The 15844-nt window shown below is 47.2% G+C and overlaps 1 protein-coding gene across 4 annotated transcripts in view; it reads right to left on the bottom strand.

Annotated features, from left to right (window-relative positions):
• TTC39B (tetratricopeptide repeat domain 39B) overlaps positions 1-15844 on the bottom strand; it is a 906668-nt gene that overhangs the window by 854001 nt on the left and 36823 nt on the right. The window contains exon 1 of one of the 4 annotated variants that reach the window (XM_069626053.1): positions 7575-7617. The exons of 1 other annotated variant lie outside the window; for it this stretch is intronic. In XM_069626053.1, coding sequence (XP_069482154.1) covers positions 7575-7580 — 6 coding nt within the window. In that variant the 5' untranslated portion in view covers positions 7581-7617. Of the gene's footprint in view, positions 1-7195; positions 7518-7574; positions 7618-15844 lie in introns of those variants that run through there. 2 more of the 4 variants (XM_069626052.1, XM_069626056.1) reach the window with 2 other exon arrangements.

Below are 15844 nucleotides of genomic sequence, written 5' to 3'. Positions count from 1 at the left end.
ATACAAAGCTTGACAACAAAAGACAAAAGGCACAGTGAAAGAAATCCAGTCGCTAGCGGGAAGACTTAAACTTTGCAGCCCAAATTATCCCTCAATGGCGGGTATTCTCCCGAAGCCTGGAACAAAAAAAATCAAATCTTACACCAAACCCCACCTACACATCCGTCTAGGCGCAGAGGTGAAACAAGATCTAGGAATTTGGGAAAATGTCCTTAAAGATTTTAACGGGACAACACTTTGGCGTACACCATTGAACACTTCGACAAAAAGGGTCCTTTTCACCGATGCAGCCGGGAGCAAGGGTTTTGGAGCCATACTAGAAGCAGAATGGGTGGCAGGTCACTGGCCCATAACATGGCAAGCTGCAGGGTGGACAAGAAACATCACCCTCCTAGAAATAGTTCCCATCTGGCTTACATCTGTAGCAGGCAGCTAGCGAACTCTGAACTTTTGGTCTGGTGCGACAACATGGCCGTGGTAGGCTCCATAAACAGAAGATCCGCTAAATGCCCTGTAGTGCTGAAAGTCCTATGAGCCATTACAGCAGTCACACTACAAGAAAACATTGTGGTGAAAGCAAAGCACATTGCAGGAGCAGACAATAATATTGCAGATGCTTTATCTCGCTTTCAGTGGCCAAGATTCCGGGAGCTAGCGCCGCACGCCCAGGAACAGATGACACCAATACCAGCGGAATGCTGGGCAATAATGGGAACCCAAAAATAACGACACCAACGCCAGCGCCAAAGAGCAATGGCCGGGGTGCTCAAAAAGAACCAAACACCTCAAAAACGGGTGCCAACAAAATAACAGCATCAACGCCTGCGCCAAAGAGCAATGGCTGGTTTGCCCATCAAGAATCAGGCACCTCAAAAATGGGGGCCTCAAAAATGTTGGCATCAACGCCGGCCCCAAAGAGCAATGGCCGGGGTGCTCAAAAAACAAGCACCTCAAAAACGGGTGCCAACAAAATACCGACATCAACGCCAGCGCCAAAGAGCCTAGGTCGGGATGTCCAACGTGATACAGGCACCTTTAAGACGGGTGCCAATAAACCCCTGCCAATAGAAAATAAGAACCCTGGTACAGGTTTCTTAATAGAGATGGCAGAGAAAGCCAAGGCAAGCACTACAGCAGCTCAGTACAGTAAGTGTTTGCAAACAGTATTTAGAGCCACAGGTTTAAACCATGTCGAGTTAATAACGATTAAAGACATAGAAACATTCTTAAAATGGGCGCACGAGCAGGGCTTTAAAAGAGACTGGGCTAAAAGACACCTAATGGCAATCTCATATTTCTCAAAATTAGAGGGTGATTCAGACCCCACCCAGAACGCCCTCATTTCCTACGCCATGAAAGGATGGGCCAGAGCAGAAGGGCCCCAGGTAGACATCCGCCGCCCCCTTGATTTCAACAAACTGGTAAAAATAGCAGACCAGTTAGAAAGCATATGTTAGCACCCCTATGAGATCATATTATTCAAAACAGCATTTTTTTCTTGCCTATTTCGGGGCTTTTCAGGTGGGAGAGCTTATCGCCTCCAGCACCAAGGCCACAAACGGTTTAGGTGTCATGGAGGTCAGGGTCAGACAAGACAGCGTCAACATAGAAATCCAACAGTCAAAAACTGGGGCCAAAAGAACCATTAACATTTGTTGTATCGACGATGCAACAAACTGCCCAGTATGCATCACCAACCTCTACTGCGCACAAAGGCCCAAGGCTGGGGGGAGGTTCCTGATCCACAGGGATGTCTCGGCACTAAGCCGCTACCAATTTAAAGGGATACTGATGAAAGCAATCAGCATTGCAGGGTGGGAACCCAAGGACTTTGGCATCCATTCCTTCAGAATAGGTGCAGCCACCTCAGCACCTCAGCATGGCAAGGAGGCCTGGCTCTTTCACAACTAAAAAACATAGGGGGAATGGAAGTCAGATTGCTACAAAAGATACTTCAGACCACAGCTAATATAGCCATCCCCACTTTTTCTCTTCCTTTCCCTCCCGTCCCTGCAGAACCTACAGGCGCCCGGAAGACCTCGCTCAACTCAGCATGGATTGTCGGCCACTCATTCGTTTTAAGAACAGGCCGATGGGCGGAAGAAACCTAAGAAGGTCCGTCTTTTAGAAACACTGTCGCTTCATGGTGGGGCTACAGGGGCCTACGGTGGACCGACATCCACGAAACATTAACAGAGCTGGTCGCATACAGAGACCCGCCCAAATTCCTCATAATACACTTAGGGGGTAATGACCTGCTGAACTCAGGAAGGAGAAACCTATTCGAGGAAATCTGCTCCTCATTGTCAGGCATTTCCCACAACTGGAGGGAAACGGAAATATATTTTTCGGCCATTCTTCCCAGAAAGAAATGGCTGGGGGCCCACTGTTACAAAGCCGTAGACATTGCGAGAAGAAAACTCAACAGGGGAGTAGAGAAATTCTGTACAGTGAGAGGGCTGGGGTTCATAAAACACCCGGCCATTACCCTTGGTGACCCAGATCTTTTTCACAAGGGCGATACCCACCTATCAATCAAAGACATGGAACATTTCTTTTGCGAGATCACGGCAACTGTCGCATCTAGAGGCTGTTATTAGGAGATACTTCGGGGGAACACGGCCAGCCGGTAACGTGCCCGTGTGTGGCGGCACAGGCCAGAGGGGGTAACCTCGGGACCCGGTGCCCAAATGTATGATATGTGATTATTTGTGTATCTGCATAACCATATCTGTACAATAAAATCCTACGGCCTTTTATTGCCAACACTTGACAAAATGTTGTGAGACAAATCATTTTGGGTGAGGGTCGGGGTTCCGCCTACAGTATGCATGCATATGGGTTCATCAGTTATGGGCAATGACGCAAGACCGCCCAAGTCGAGGCAGAGTAAATGATGTTACCATTCGGCAGGCTAGGAGAGGGGCAGCTCCCCCACAAGCGCAGAGACACGCTGTCTCTGTCACACAATGCCAAGGAAGGGTGAGGTGCGAACATGCGCCTCGCCCTTCCTCCAAACAACAAGGTGCTAAGCACCTACCGAAAACCAACAGGCACGCAGGGCCCAGGTTCAAAGACCTGCCCCCTCCTCAGGGGGCCAGACATGTCGGCTATCCGGCCGGGGGCTGGCGCACAGCCCCCACTACAATACACATCAATGCCCCCTCCTCAGGGGGCCAGACATGTCGGCTATCCGGCCGGGGGCTGGCGCACAGCCCCCACTACAATACACATCAATGCCCCCTCCTCAGGGGGCCAGACATGTCGGCTATCCGGCCGGGGGCTGGCGCACAGCCCCCACTACTATACACATCAAAGACTGGGTCTTATAAATAACAGCAGAATGCTCTAAGAAAAAACAATCCGTTTGTGGACCCTGAACGGGGACCCAAACTGACAGGAGATTCGCTGTTCACTCAGCGTCTTCCACACTTTGCTTCTTTACCACAAAACCCTCCCACCCTACAAATAAGGGAGAAGAACAAAGGAAAAGAAGTACAGGGCACTGTACGGTGTCCACAGCGAGTCGTGGGACATGAGAAGGCGGCACGGGCCACACGGGGTAACCTCGGGACCCGGGGCCCAAAAGTATAATATTATTATGATATGTGATTATTTGTGTATCTGCATAACCATATCTGTGCAATAAAATCCTACGGCCTTTTATTGCCAACACTTGACAAAATGTTGTGAGACAAATCATTTCGGTGAGGGTCGGGGTTCGGCCTACAGTATGCATGCATATGGGTTCATCAGTTATGTATAATCACAACATGGAACGGGGTGCCGAGAAGAATTCTTTGAAGCGTGCATTCAACAATCACTTTTTGGCTTTCTTGGCAAGGAAAATGAAAACAAGAAACCTTAACACCCAGAAATGCCTGAATCAATGCAAACAACACCGTTACTGAATGTTTTACCCACTAACCAGTATGTTACATATTTTGATTAAAGGAATGCATCACATATCTCCTTTTACACAACAATGGGCAGACTTCCTAGGAGGGTGGCATGATGTCAGAGGAGGGGGATAAGGAAAATGACTTTATAACTAGGCATAAGATTATTTCCCAGAGGGTATGAAGCAATTGGGACAGAGAGGGGTTATGGGGGGCAATACCAGGGGATATCTTCGAAGTGCCCACCATGTGCTGTGCAACGGAAGTCATTTGTGGAAAACAGTTAAACTCTTACTCACAGACTTCCACTGAACAGTGCACTAAACGCTGAGCTTGTATTGTACTCTTATCTTACGATCTAGGCACGCAAAAATTCCATTCACTGTTTAAGATTTCTTTCATTCCCACCATGGGTTTATTTTTTACCAATTCCAAGAACTTTTTTCTCTACATGCTACTACAGAAGAAGGGCCTTCCAGTACAAGGGACATTTAGCTCATGCGACGGCAAAACGGTAAGGTAGAAGGAACAGAACAGAGCATGGCATTTCAGGTACTTCTTTTGATCCCTTTATACCCATGGCTCTTACTCTTCAAACATTTTTTTTTAAAGTGTTTCTCTACTCCCTTTTCCACCCAGGCATTCTAGTTTTTTTTTTCTCCACATACTTGTCTAGATATTTCTTGGTCCTCCGGCTTGCCATTCCCAGAAATAATATTCTGGCGTTAACCCGCTGGAACATTTAAGACCCATTCAAGGCATATGGAGCTTTCTTACAGTCTGCTTGAGCACAACGCGGGGCCCACGCGCACCCAATGCACCATTTTTACTCAGGGAATTGGTGGAACAGTCAGTCTTCATGCTTATTGGCAACACATACAACAGAGCACTATTGTCTTGCGGCAATATGTGCAGAGGGCTTGTATGTAACACGACCCACTCGCTCCTCTGGATGCCTCACCTCTAACATCTCACCCTGCCAGCCCCCTCTAAATCACTGCTCTTTCACAGATGGGAGCGGATAACGGGACAAGCATAGGGGCTCTGAGAGCAGCGCAGTGGCAATTTGGGGCCGTACAAAAAGGTCTTTAACATAACCTACATACCTCAAATAACTGCAACCTGTCAAGTCAGTCATAGCGCAGACACGTGGGATGGGTTTGTTGTAGGTCAGCTACAAAGCACACACACACACACATATTTAATAAAAACTCCCTTGGTTTCAAACAGTGAATTTACAATATGTCCAGCGATGCATACAATTACGAAAAAAAATCATAGGGAAAGTTGCCTCTGTGGTGCTGCGATTTCACACACAAAACATGGATCCCCAGCAGGGCTCAAGTCGAGGGTACACGCGGGGGGACGGAGTCCACCCACTTTATTCAATGGGTGAACTCAGTCCCCTTCCCCCAGCTAAAAGAGAAACGTTGGCATCTTTGAATTTATGAATTAAAGCCAAACTCTGGGATCTAAACGCAGTCATCAGGTGTGTAGGCCAGACACTTCACCACTGCACTTTATAACCTGATGAAAAATAGCAAACAACTAAAGGTGAAATATCCCATTTCAGTACTGCAAGTCCCAGGGAAAACATTTGTATTGGTTCTTGGAGTTTAAAACATGCACACTTTTTAATGTTTTCAAAAATACTATTAGAAGAAAATATCGTGTTTTGTTTTTGTGTGTGTGTTGCTTTTATGAAAGGCAAATAAATGCCATTCGTCCTGTGCAATTTGGGTGGTCATGCAAAGCCAATTTAATGAAATGTGCATATTTCACCTTGATATTCTTATTTCTGGCGTCACATCCCATTACGTTTGTTGATGAGTACCCTTGCTTTTATTTTTAGGACTTGACCCCTGATCCCCAGTGACCTGCCACTGGCTCGGCAAACCATCGAAATAGGGTTATTGATACATTACAATCTTGAGCTTCCATTCAGTCCAATACATTTCAACGTAAATTGCAAGCATGACCAGTCGTTCAAAGTTAGCGAGGTCAGGGTGAATACTCGGGGCATGCAATGTGAAAACAGGAACACATTACACCGTTCTAAAATGAGTACGGGGTCTGTAATGTCCCGGTATTCAGTGGGGTTTTACATGTAGACAGCATGTAAAAGGCAGGCTCTGACAGGCCTACAGGCCAAGTCCAAGTGCCACCCGCGATTCTAGCATTGGCCAGATTCTTCGCCATAGTGGGCCAGTTTCATAAGAGTTTTAAACCAATGTTACTGAGCAAATATGCTTTGCAACCTATTTTACCAGAAAACACCCATTTGGGTAATACACAGTCTGTTTTGAAAAGTAGAACATTTTAATATGTAATTGTTGGGCGCATTTGCCATCGGTGCGGGGCCGAGTTTACGTCCTAGTCCGACCATGGTAAAAGGGCAAGCGGCTATGACTGGACTGTCCACATCGCAAGGACGTGGAGGATCGGAATCTCTGAATTCTCCGTCAAATGGGCCAGTGGTGTTTCCAGGTGGGTAAGCGGACCGGCTTCTCCTGCGCCCCCGCATTACGGCTCACTAAATATCGCGATCCAATTGAAAAGGGGCGCTTGGCTATGTTATCTGGTCCCAGATGTAACCCTGAAATCAAGCAAAGAGCAGCGAAACACGACAGTCCAATAAACGTAACATCTTTAAGGAATATCTTATTTTTAATTAAAAACGCACACCTCTTGTTTGTGTCACCTGCACTCAACCTGTCAAACAGGCCTGTGCGTGCGCAGTGTCAAAGCGCTCAAAGACTGGCGCCTATTCCCTGCCGGGGGCGGGTTGTGGTGCTTAGTAGCACGGAGCCCACCTGGGACGTGTCACCAGCACCTGAGGAGCAGCGCGTGCTGGGGCATCACCGCTCCGATTCGAGGAAATGACTCTGGGCTGTGAGAAAGCCGAGCGGCTCTGCGGGGGCGTCGTGACTAAAAGCACAGCAGACACACACAGCCTTAGAAGGTGGAAGCTGCCCAGAGAGAGAGAGAGGGCAATACCGGGTACAGCCCAGCCTGCTGCACCTGCCCTTACCACCTTCATAGGCAGGGTGAGCTTCATAGCAACCAGTGTCTCATCGCCCAGCCCCCGGCCCTCCCCCTTATATACACCACCTTTGGCCCAGGCGCTGCTGAGTGCACCTCCACACCTGTGGTGCGCGTGCAGCGCGCGTCCAGTCGTATTTACAATGCGAGAGCAAGCCACCGCTCCAGACCCTGCAGCCTCCCTTTCCTTCCACTGACAGCTGCCCCCCTTACCCACCCCGTCCACCGTGCTCTCCCTTTGTAACCTCGCCTACCTCATCGGCGTCGTGCTCAGCTGTCTCTCCATTACTGACAAACGCCATCCCGGCTGCCTTCTAGGGTCAACGTCTCCTGCAACCAACCCGGCGAGCGCAGCTCTGGGGCGGGGGGCACAGAGGCGGGGGGCTGGCCCTGCCTAGGCTCTCGCTCAGTGCTGGGGCAGCAGCCGAGGCTGTCAGTGTCTCGCCGTGCCTGATGCTGCCGCCGCTGCTGCTTACGCCACGCTCCGGAAGGTGAATGGAACTCTGTGCCACCCCCGTGTATTGCTTCACCTCACCGACAGCAGCAGCAGCGCCCTGCCCCAGACTCTGGCTCCCTCCCGAGGGCCGGCCTCCTCCCCCGGGCTAGGCACGGGGGCGGGACTACTGTCTGTACCTTCATCTTCACTCGCGCTGGGCGGCTTCCTTCCTTCCACACTGAGCTCAGGACAAGAGTAGGAAGAGCCCCTTTCAACAAAACAAGAGATGACACGGCGCCGCGTTTGCTTCACCCGAAAACATGACATCGTTTCTTGCTGTTGTTCTTTTCCTTAATAAATACACATGCCTTACGTTGTTTGCTAAAATTGTGCCTACTAGCTGTTCCTTGGTCTAATATATGACACCATTATGGGTCAAATCAAAAACCCATTTTGCCATTTCATGTGCAAGTCAGTTGCTACGTGTGAATACACAGAAAGGTAATGGTTGTCGCAGCACCCTGTTTTTTTTTAACAGTGAAACGTTTTAGTGTTTTCAATATGCATTGTCATTCTGTGTACACGTATATTAGTTGAGTCAGATTCTTTTTACAAGGAGTTCAGGTTACTCCCTATAAAAAAAAGTACTCTACAGATTTTGCAAATGGATATAAGGTTCTTGCAAACAGTGTAATTTAAGTGTTAGGGAGATTTTTGCCCAACCCTCTGACGAGGGCTGAATAACCATCTGACCCAGTGGTCTTCAAACTTTTTTGGCCTGTGCCCCCCCCAAGCAAAATGTGGGTAGGTCGTTTCCCTCCTGCCCCAAAAAGTGCCAAATGGAGAGTAAGGGCAAATAGATATGAACTATTGCGCGCCTTCACTGCACCCTACTCCCATTATAGTCCCAGTGCTCCCCCAGCTGCTCCCATCACAGTCTCTGGGCCCCATCATCTCACTCCTCGCCGAGTCCCTGGGCTCTCCCCACCCTGCTCCCACCACAGTCCCTGGGCTCTCCCCACCCCGCTCCCAGCACAGTCCCAGGGCCAGTGGCGACTGGGAAATTTTTTAAGTAGATGGGCATAATTATTTTACCCACATATGCCATAGCGACTGAGCATAGCGAGGGAGCGCAAACCAATCAAGTAGGGTGTGAGGGGCGGGGGATTCCCCGCCTGGAATTCTTTTCAAATAATGCATTAAAATGGGTTACAAAGCCAAACAGTTTGTAATTGGCTCTGGGATCCCAGGGGGCAGGCATGGTATTTTTTACTGGACATCTATCATAGACACCATCCCTGTCCAATGGGCCCCACAGTGCTAAACACACTCACACAATTAAAGTGATTATGTGTGTATGCAAGGCGCTGGAGGATCCAGGGGGAAAGCAGGGTATTTATTTTTACTGGACAACAGTAGTGTTTCCCTTTGACAGTTCAGTCATCACAAAAGTGCCCCCTTAGCTGGAAAAAACAGCTGACGGAGCACTCAAGTGTTTCACTTGGTTGATTCAATACATACAGAGAGGCCCAGAGAAAGGAATTGTAGCACGAGGGGATTTGCAGTGCTTTAAGAGAGGAAGAAGAAGGTGGGAGGACTGCCTGAATGCCACAAGAAACACCAGCCACCAGTATATGGACGTGGACAGGAGTTTGCAAAAGAACAATTGGGCGAAGGGCTAATGCATAGCACAAGTGGTCCTGGCGGTTCCAGTGGAGATGGTGCAGAGAGAGAGATGGATGAATACATCAAGGAGTGGCAATAAGTTTAGGCTGCTCACATGGGTAGAAAACAAGGCAGGCCTCGCTCCAGAATGCCTTCAAGAACAACATTCCCAGGATAAAGGTTCAGTAAAGATTGGAGTGAAAGAAGGCTGCAGACACATCTCAAGGCTCCATGGCATGAGAGGAGGCAACAATATTCACAGACCAGCATTGGGCCTGAAGCTCGCATGCAGGTGCCACCCAAATGGAGGAGAAGAATGTACGCTGGTGCCATTGAAAACACCAGCCTTGGTGGTGCCCCAGAAAGACAAAGAAGTGGATGGATTCCACAAACTGGATGCACAGCAGAGGAAGAAGAGGTTGTGGGAGAAGAGGTTGCTGAAGCTGAGCAAATTGAAGAGGAGGAGATGACCCAGAACACGAACTAACCCAGGAGGAGCTCAAGCAACTTGATGGGGCTGGCAAAGGTGTGGAACCACAAGACACCCATCAGTGGGCAGGGGATTTGACTATTTGTGGTGTATGTCTGGACCAGAGAGGGGATGGTTCAGGGGGTCTCAACCCCCCCAGCATACAACCAAGATGACAGATGCAACTTACTGAAGCAGCCCCCAAGACCGTAACTGGATGACATCACAAAGTAATTCTGAAGAGGCGACATGGCTGAACACACACATAGAGGCATTATCTAGTTGCAAAAGAACACACATGAACTACTTGCAGAAGCTTCAAAGCAACAAACATGAACAGCTATGAACATGACGATGAAAGCCACAGCTACGTTGAAATTAATGGAAGACAGTGGAAATGCTCAAAACACAGGGAGAGGCCTGACTCACTGATTTCCCTGAGAAACGCAAAACAGAGCTGGCAGTGCAGTTACTGTGCCCAACCTTGCCAAAGACGCTGGGAAAGAGTGTTCTCAGTCAAAAGAAAATATAAAACACCTACAAGGCTGGGGGCTGAAATTCTTCATAAATGCAAGCAGAGAAACAAAAATTCTAAGGTCCCTACACACGTCATCAGAACCTGGGAACAAGGCCCATTCATCTCAGGCAGGCAGAAACTGTTGCTCCCATCAAAATGAAGACATGATGAAAAAATGTAACACAGCATGAAGCTGGAGGCTGGAATGTCCTTGCTCAGGACCAGATGAGTCAGAGAGGTGGTAACATTGATGGGAAACAGGCGGGACCCTGGAGCCATTCTCTCCACCCATCATTGTGCTCACATGCTGGTAAATTTCCCAAGTTGAGAAGGTTCACACTGGCCTCCTGTGGGTGGTGCAAGGTAGAGCTACCCGATATGGCCAGGCCAATCAGATCATCTATCCCCTATAGAATGTAAATATGTCTATACTGTTCACCTCGCCTGAGGTCCAGAAATGTAACTTGATTGTGATGCAACAGTGGAATAAAATCTCGCCCCAAGACTGTAATGCATAGAGAGTGCATTTGGACGCTGCAGAAATCTGTGTGCATATCCCTGCTTTTGAATCAATAAAATCAATAATTTGTCACATTTCTGTACCCCCTGTTTCTTGGCCTTAGAGAATGTCCCTCGAGCCAACCACAGGTTTTTAATTTTACTTCAATTTGGCAGCAGAGATGGCTGATAAGGCCTTCTGCGACAAATGCCACCCCCTGCATTCCTGCCTGCTCCTTGTGGGACGTTAAAGATCAGAATGTGGGGGTGTCAGGCTGTGGGAGTGATGGCGAGTCCGAGGGCTTCAGCGTTTCCACAGAGTTGTTGTAACTAGGGGCCCAGAAATCTCACAAATACAGGTGGGAGGGAATTATGTTTGTTGTCTATTGTTTTGTGTTGTAAAGAAAACAAAAATGAAAAGGGTTACTTGTAAATCTAGGCACTACCTTTGTTTATTTGAAAAAATATAACAAAGGTATTTCTGTGATTTAGGAAATTCAGCTTGGTTCATGGATGATTATGTATGGTTACCTGTATATAGGTGTTAGCGTAAGAAGCTAGTTTATATCATAGAAGGTGGTTTCCTAGTTTATCGTTTGGAGATGTATTCCTATATGGCAAAGCTACAGAAGAGGGAGCACATGATTTCATAATTTATCCTGTTAGTTAGGCAGGAAGACGGCCGTGTATTTATGTTATTGTGCCTATGTTGCGGGAAGTGAGGATATATCTTGGAGCATTAAGGTTTTCTTTTTAGGGGTTGTGAGGTTGGTAAATAGAACTTAAAGTGCTTAGAAGGTGGTGGATTCCCTTCTGGTGAACTGTTGCTTGAATTGGCTCGAGGAGCACATGAAAGAATTGTACATTGGCCTTCGAGGGCGGAGAACACAAAGAGGGCAGCACGCAGAGCATGCTCTTGTTGATGCTGGTGAGCCAGAGAGTTGTGATTTTGAGAGAATTGATTCTACATTTATGGCAATTGAGAATTACATTGTGGCCAATATTGAAGCACAGAGTGCTTGTTGAAGGAAAATGGAAAATATACTGAGTGCTTGAAGCTTTGCAAAATGAAGAGTGTGGCACTATTGGGGAGGGCTTGAGAAGCATGTGGAGGAAACATTGGCTAGCTATGTGCACAGGCCTAAGTGAAGGCGGCTCATGGTGTTTGTGTGTGTTTTTTTTTTTAATTTATTTTTTAGTGCATGTAAACACGTAGGGTGTGTTGAGAAATACAATAATTGTGTTTGTCTTTTTCCCTATTCTTTTTCTTTTGTTCGTGCCGCAGCTGTCTGTCTAATATCTGTGTTTTTTGTTTGTCTCAATTCTCAGTGGACTGTTTTGCCTGCAGGAAGGCAAAAACTTACATGTAGAAGGAAGAGTGTTTTTATAAAGGGCTTGAAGGAGGTCATATCTCTACCAGCAGGCAGTGTGAAGCCACGGCAATGAGGGAGGGGGGGAGCTCGAGCAGGCAAAGCTGTGCGACATGGGATAAAATTAGGCAAGCACAAGAAAAATGTATTGAGTATTTTTGCTGGGTAACTGAAGTGTGATATGTGGGGTTAACCTCCCAAGGAGCAACGTTTTTGAGTGGCAGGGGTATAAGAGAAGCAACATGCATAGGCATTTGAGTATAGGAAGAGAAGAGTTTTTTGTGAATGTCAATTTCGATTACATGACAAATTATGGCAATGCAAGTTTTATGCAGGAGAGAAAAATGCATGGGACCAAGGTATTGTAAAGTGCAAGGAAAAGATGACGCAGTTGCTGGCAGTGATTGTGTGATAACTAGAGAAATGACAGAGGTGCAGAGAAGGAAATCTTTGGGAAAGGTGGGGTTTTGGATGGCTGGGATAGAGTGTATGGGGCTTATGAGATGTGATTTGGGGAGCAGAAGAGAAGTGGGCTATGAAGTAAGTTTAGTAAAGAAGAATTAATCCCTTTCAGTGGTGTGATATTAGGCGCTTAACACACAAGGTTGCACATTTATATTGGGATAATGAATTACATATATTTGAACACCAGCATATGTTCCATGTTCTTGATTCCGTTTTGAACAGTTTATCAGGGCAACCACTTGTTGAAGAAGAAAATGGTATTTCATGATTTATCTATGTATAACAGAGCACTCCTCAGTCCCATATTTTGCAGGATTAAACTCAGTTCTGTCTGCATATAGGACTGCAGACTCTCCTTTAGCCTAGCGATCTGAAGCGCATAAGGTGATTGCAGGGATAAATAGAGTGGTAGACTTAGACCAGAATGCATAGGAATGTGTGAGGGCATAGATGATGTATGTCTATATAGGAGTGCATATGACTAGTGTAGATTGGTGGAAAAGGCAAAGCCATCAAGTTGTAATTCTTATTTATACCAGGAGGAAACAAAACCTTGTATATAGTGTGCAGAGTGATTTTTGACTGACATTGTTAGGGGAGCAAAATATATTGTTTTAAATACTGACCCAGAGACAGTATTAATTTGATTGGTTATTCCTATTGTTGGCAAGGGAACACAGTCTTCCCACACCGCCAAGCGCTTTAGAAGAAGACAAAGGCAGAGGAAGTTAATGTAATTGACCAGGGTGTAGGAGGATGCCCTTAAAGACGTCTACACAATCATATTATTGCATGCTTCATAAATGTAGTGAACATGTGGGAACCAAAATCCATCTTAGACATTAGCAGCCATACTGAAAGGCAAGGCCTAAACACAGCGCAGCAGCCAGCATCCCAGGCGTATTCCCCGAACGTGAGGAGAGGAATGAGTTGTATTCTGGGCACTGATGAGAAAGGCCAGAGCCACAGAGATTCATAAACTCTTCATTGTCCCAAAATGTTGCCAACCTTTATGGCCTGGGAAGAATGTGCCATGTAAGGTGTAAGGAACTTGTGGTGGCAACAGTAAAGACAGACACAAGTGATCACAGTTAAAGGGTGTTTATTAAACTGTATACATGGGTTGGAAAAACGCCTTATCTAAACCTAAATCTAAGATGGGAGCAAGCTACGACTATCGAATAATAATAAGGCAGTCCTAGTGGTGACTTGTCAAATAAAAAGGCTTATACAAAAAAAAATATTGCCAATCCTTACAGCTAATGCGTGTGGGATAATGTTCATAAGAAAGAAAGGAAGTGTTCACAAATGATAAGTCAGGATGTTATAGCCGGGGGTCTCCGTTCCCCATGTTTTTAGCATGGGATAAGGCAGTACCTTTGAGCACAGCACACTCCTGGGCCTTGCTAGCACAAGGTTACTGTTCACTTCCAAAATATCAGGGCCTTTTGTGGTCGCTGTCATGAGCCTTGCCCCTGGCCCTCACTGGCAAGTCAGCCTTCCAGTTAGGGCCAGGTCAAAGGCCTTAAAACCTCACCCAAGACTCTCTTGGAGTCAGTCCTGGCGCCTATGGCGCCAGCTCATAACCATCATGAAGACCAACATTAGAATGGGACTATTTACTTGGGACTATTTAATTTGGGGGGGGGGTTCAGCCAACATGGAGGCACACACATAGCTCAGTTACAAGGAACTGAGCTATGCAGTCTAGTCTTTTGGGTGTGGCAGGCCTGGGACTACTTTACCTGGACTACTTTGGGTGTGGCAGGCCTGGGACTTTTTTACCTGGACTACTTTACCTGAGACTATTTAAACCGCACCCAAACAGCAGAACATGCTTGGCGTTATTCTGCTGTGGGCAGCGTAACGTTCACTGTGTCCAGTTCTTTGATGCCAGCTTATCTGAAACCAAGGACCTGCAGAGAGAGAAAGAACAATACAAAACTTACCTGGAACAGTATCCTGTCTTCAATCCATCGCTGACTTCAGTTCCACTCACCTGAAGGTACGAACTCCATCATCCAGCACTGCATGCATCCTGGAATACCATAACCTGGAAAGAGGAGAAAGAAAGACAGCATTAGTAAGTGTTTACTCATGTCTCCTCCCGAATGAAGAAAGCGACACAATTCTTACCTGGGTAGTTCTCTCCTGGTCAGTATCATTGCTGGAACATTACGCCGCTCGGCGAGGAACATCGCAACCTGCAAGGAGAGAAAAGACACAGGTTAGCAATATAAAAGGCGAAACAGCACTGCGCATCGCGCATTACTCACCGGACAGCATCGCGCACACAGCGCTTTCGCCTACCGGCCCATGCTCATCTTCAAACTGCATACAACACCAAAATACCTTTCCATACCTAAAAGGAAAGAAGCAAGATATTATTATTTGAACTAAGAGGAACATAACAAATGCATATAAAGACTGTAAAGCAGAAAACCTACAGAGTCGCAGCAGGCTTGGAATCCCACAGGGGGCTTGCACCAGTGAAGTAACTTGGTCGCTGCTCGCCCCCACATCTACGCGCCCCTGCCACGAGGAGCAGGACGGAGAATCACCTTTTAAGGTGAGGAGAAGGCCCAGGGCGGAGGAAGGTGTTGAGGCCAAGGGAGGTGGGAAAACGTAAAGACAATCTGGTATTGAATCCAGCTCTCCTATATTGCAGACCCATCTTTAACCAGAGGCCTTACCAAGGGACCGGGAGAGGGTTCAAGAGTGCAAATCATCCAACCGTGACTGGGTGGCGTCCCCGTGGATACCAGGTGAGCGTAACAGAAAGCAAAGCCTCCGTAATATTCTCCACCTGGGCGTCATGGAGACTTCAGAGACTGACCAGTTAGTTCAGTTGTTGGGACAATTACATGCTGAAGTACAGCCAGGCAAGAAACCAATGCTCTTAGGAGGGATTTGATTGTTACTACGGGTCGTACCGACAAAATAAGTAGACAATTGCTCCAATCACAGGCAGGACAGACCCCATTGCCTGGTAACATTCTGCCAGCACGTGTACCAACTTCTTCCACCAATCCAGTACAAATACCCCTTCCCGGGGCAGTTCCTTTAGCTCCACCTGAACTATTTACAGGGGACCCCAAGAGGTACGCAACGTTCATGAACCAGTGTCGTCTTCATTTCCTTTGCAGACCTGGGGCTTTTCCTAATGACCAAGCGCGGGTTGCTTTTGTCTTGTCATATCAGAGTGGCAGTGCTGTGGATTGGTCGGATAACCCGTTGTTACATGACTTTGGGGGTTTCCAGATGGAAATGGAAAAACTCTTTGCTCATCATACCCAAGACCAAGCATTAGACAATGAACTTTTGTCACTCCGTCAAGGAAGTCAAGACTTGCTTAGATATATAGCAACATTTAACAGACTAGTCGTTGAAGCTAGGTGGCCTGAGGAAAAAAGGACCACACTATTTCATCGGGGTCTACGAGGGGAACTAAAGGATGTCCTTGCTCAAGTGGTGAACCCACCT

The sequence above is a fragment of the Ambystoma mexicanum genome, chromosome 6p (assembly GCF_040938575.1).
Source record: "Ambystoma mexicanum isolate Mex_15411 chromosome 6p, UKY_AmexF1_1, whole genome shotgun sequence".
Taxonomy (NCBI): Eukaryota; Metazoa; Chordata; class Amphibia; order Caudata; family Ambystomatidae; genus Ambystoma; species Ambystoma mexicanum.
This window is presented reverse-complemented; position numbering and strand designations above follow the sequence as displayed.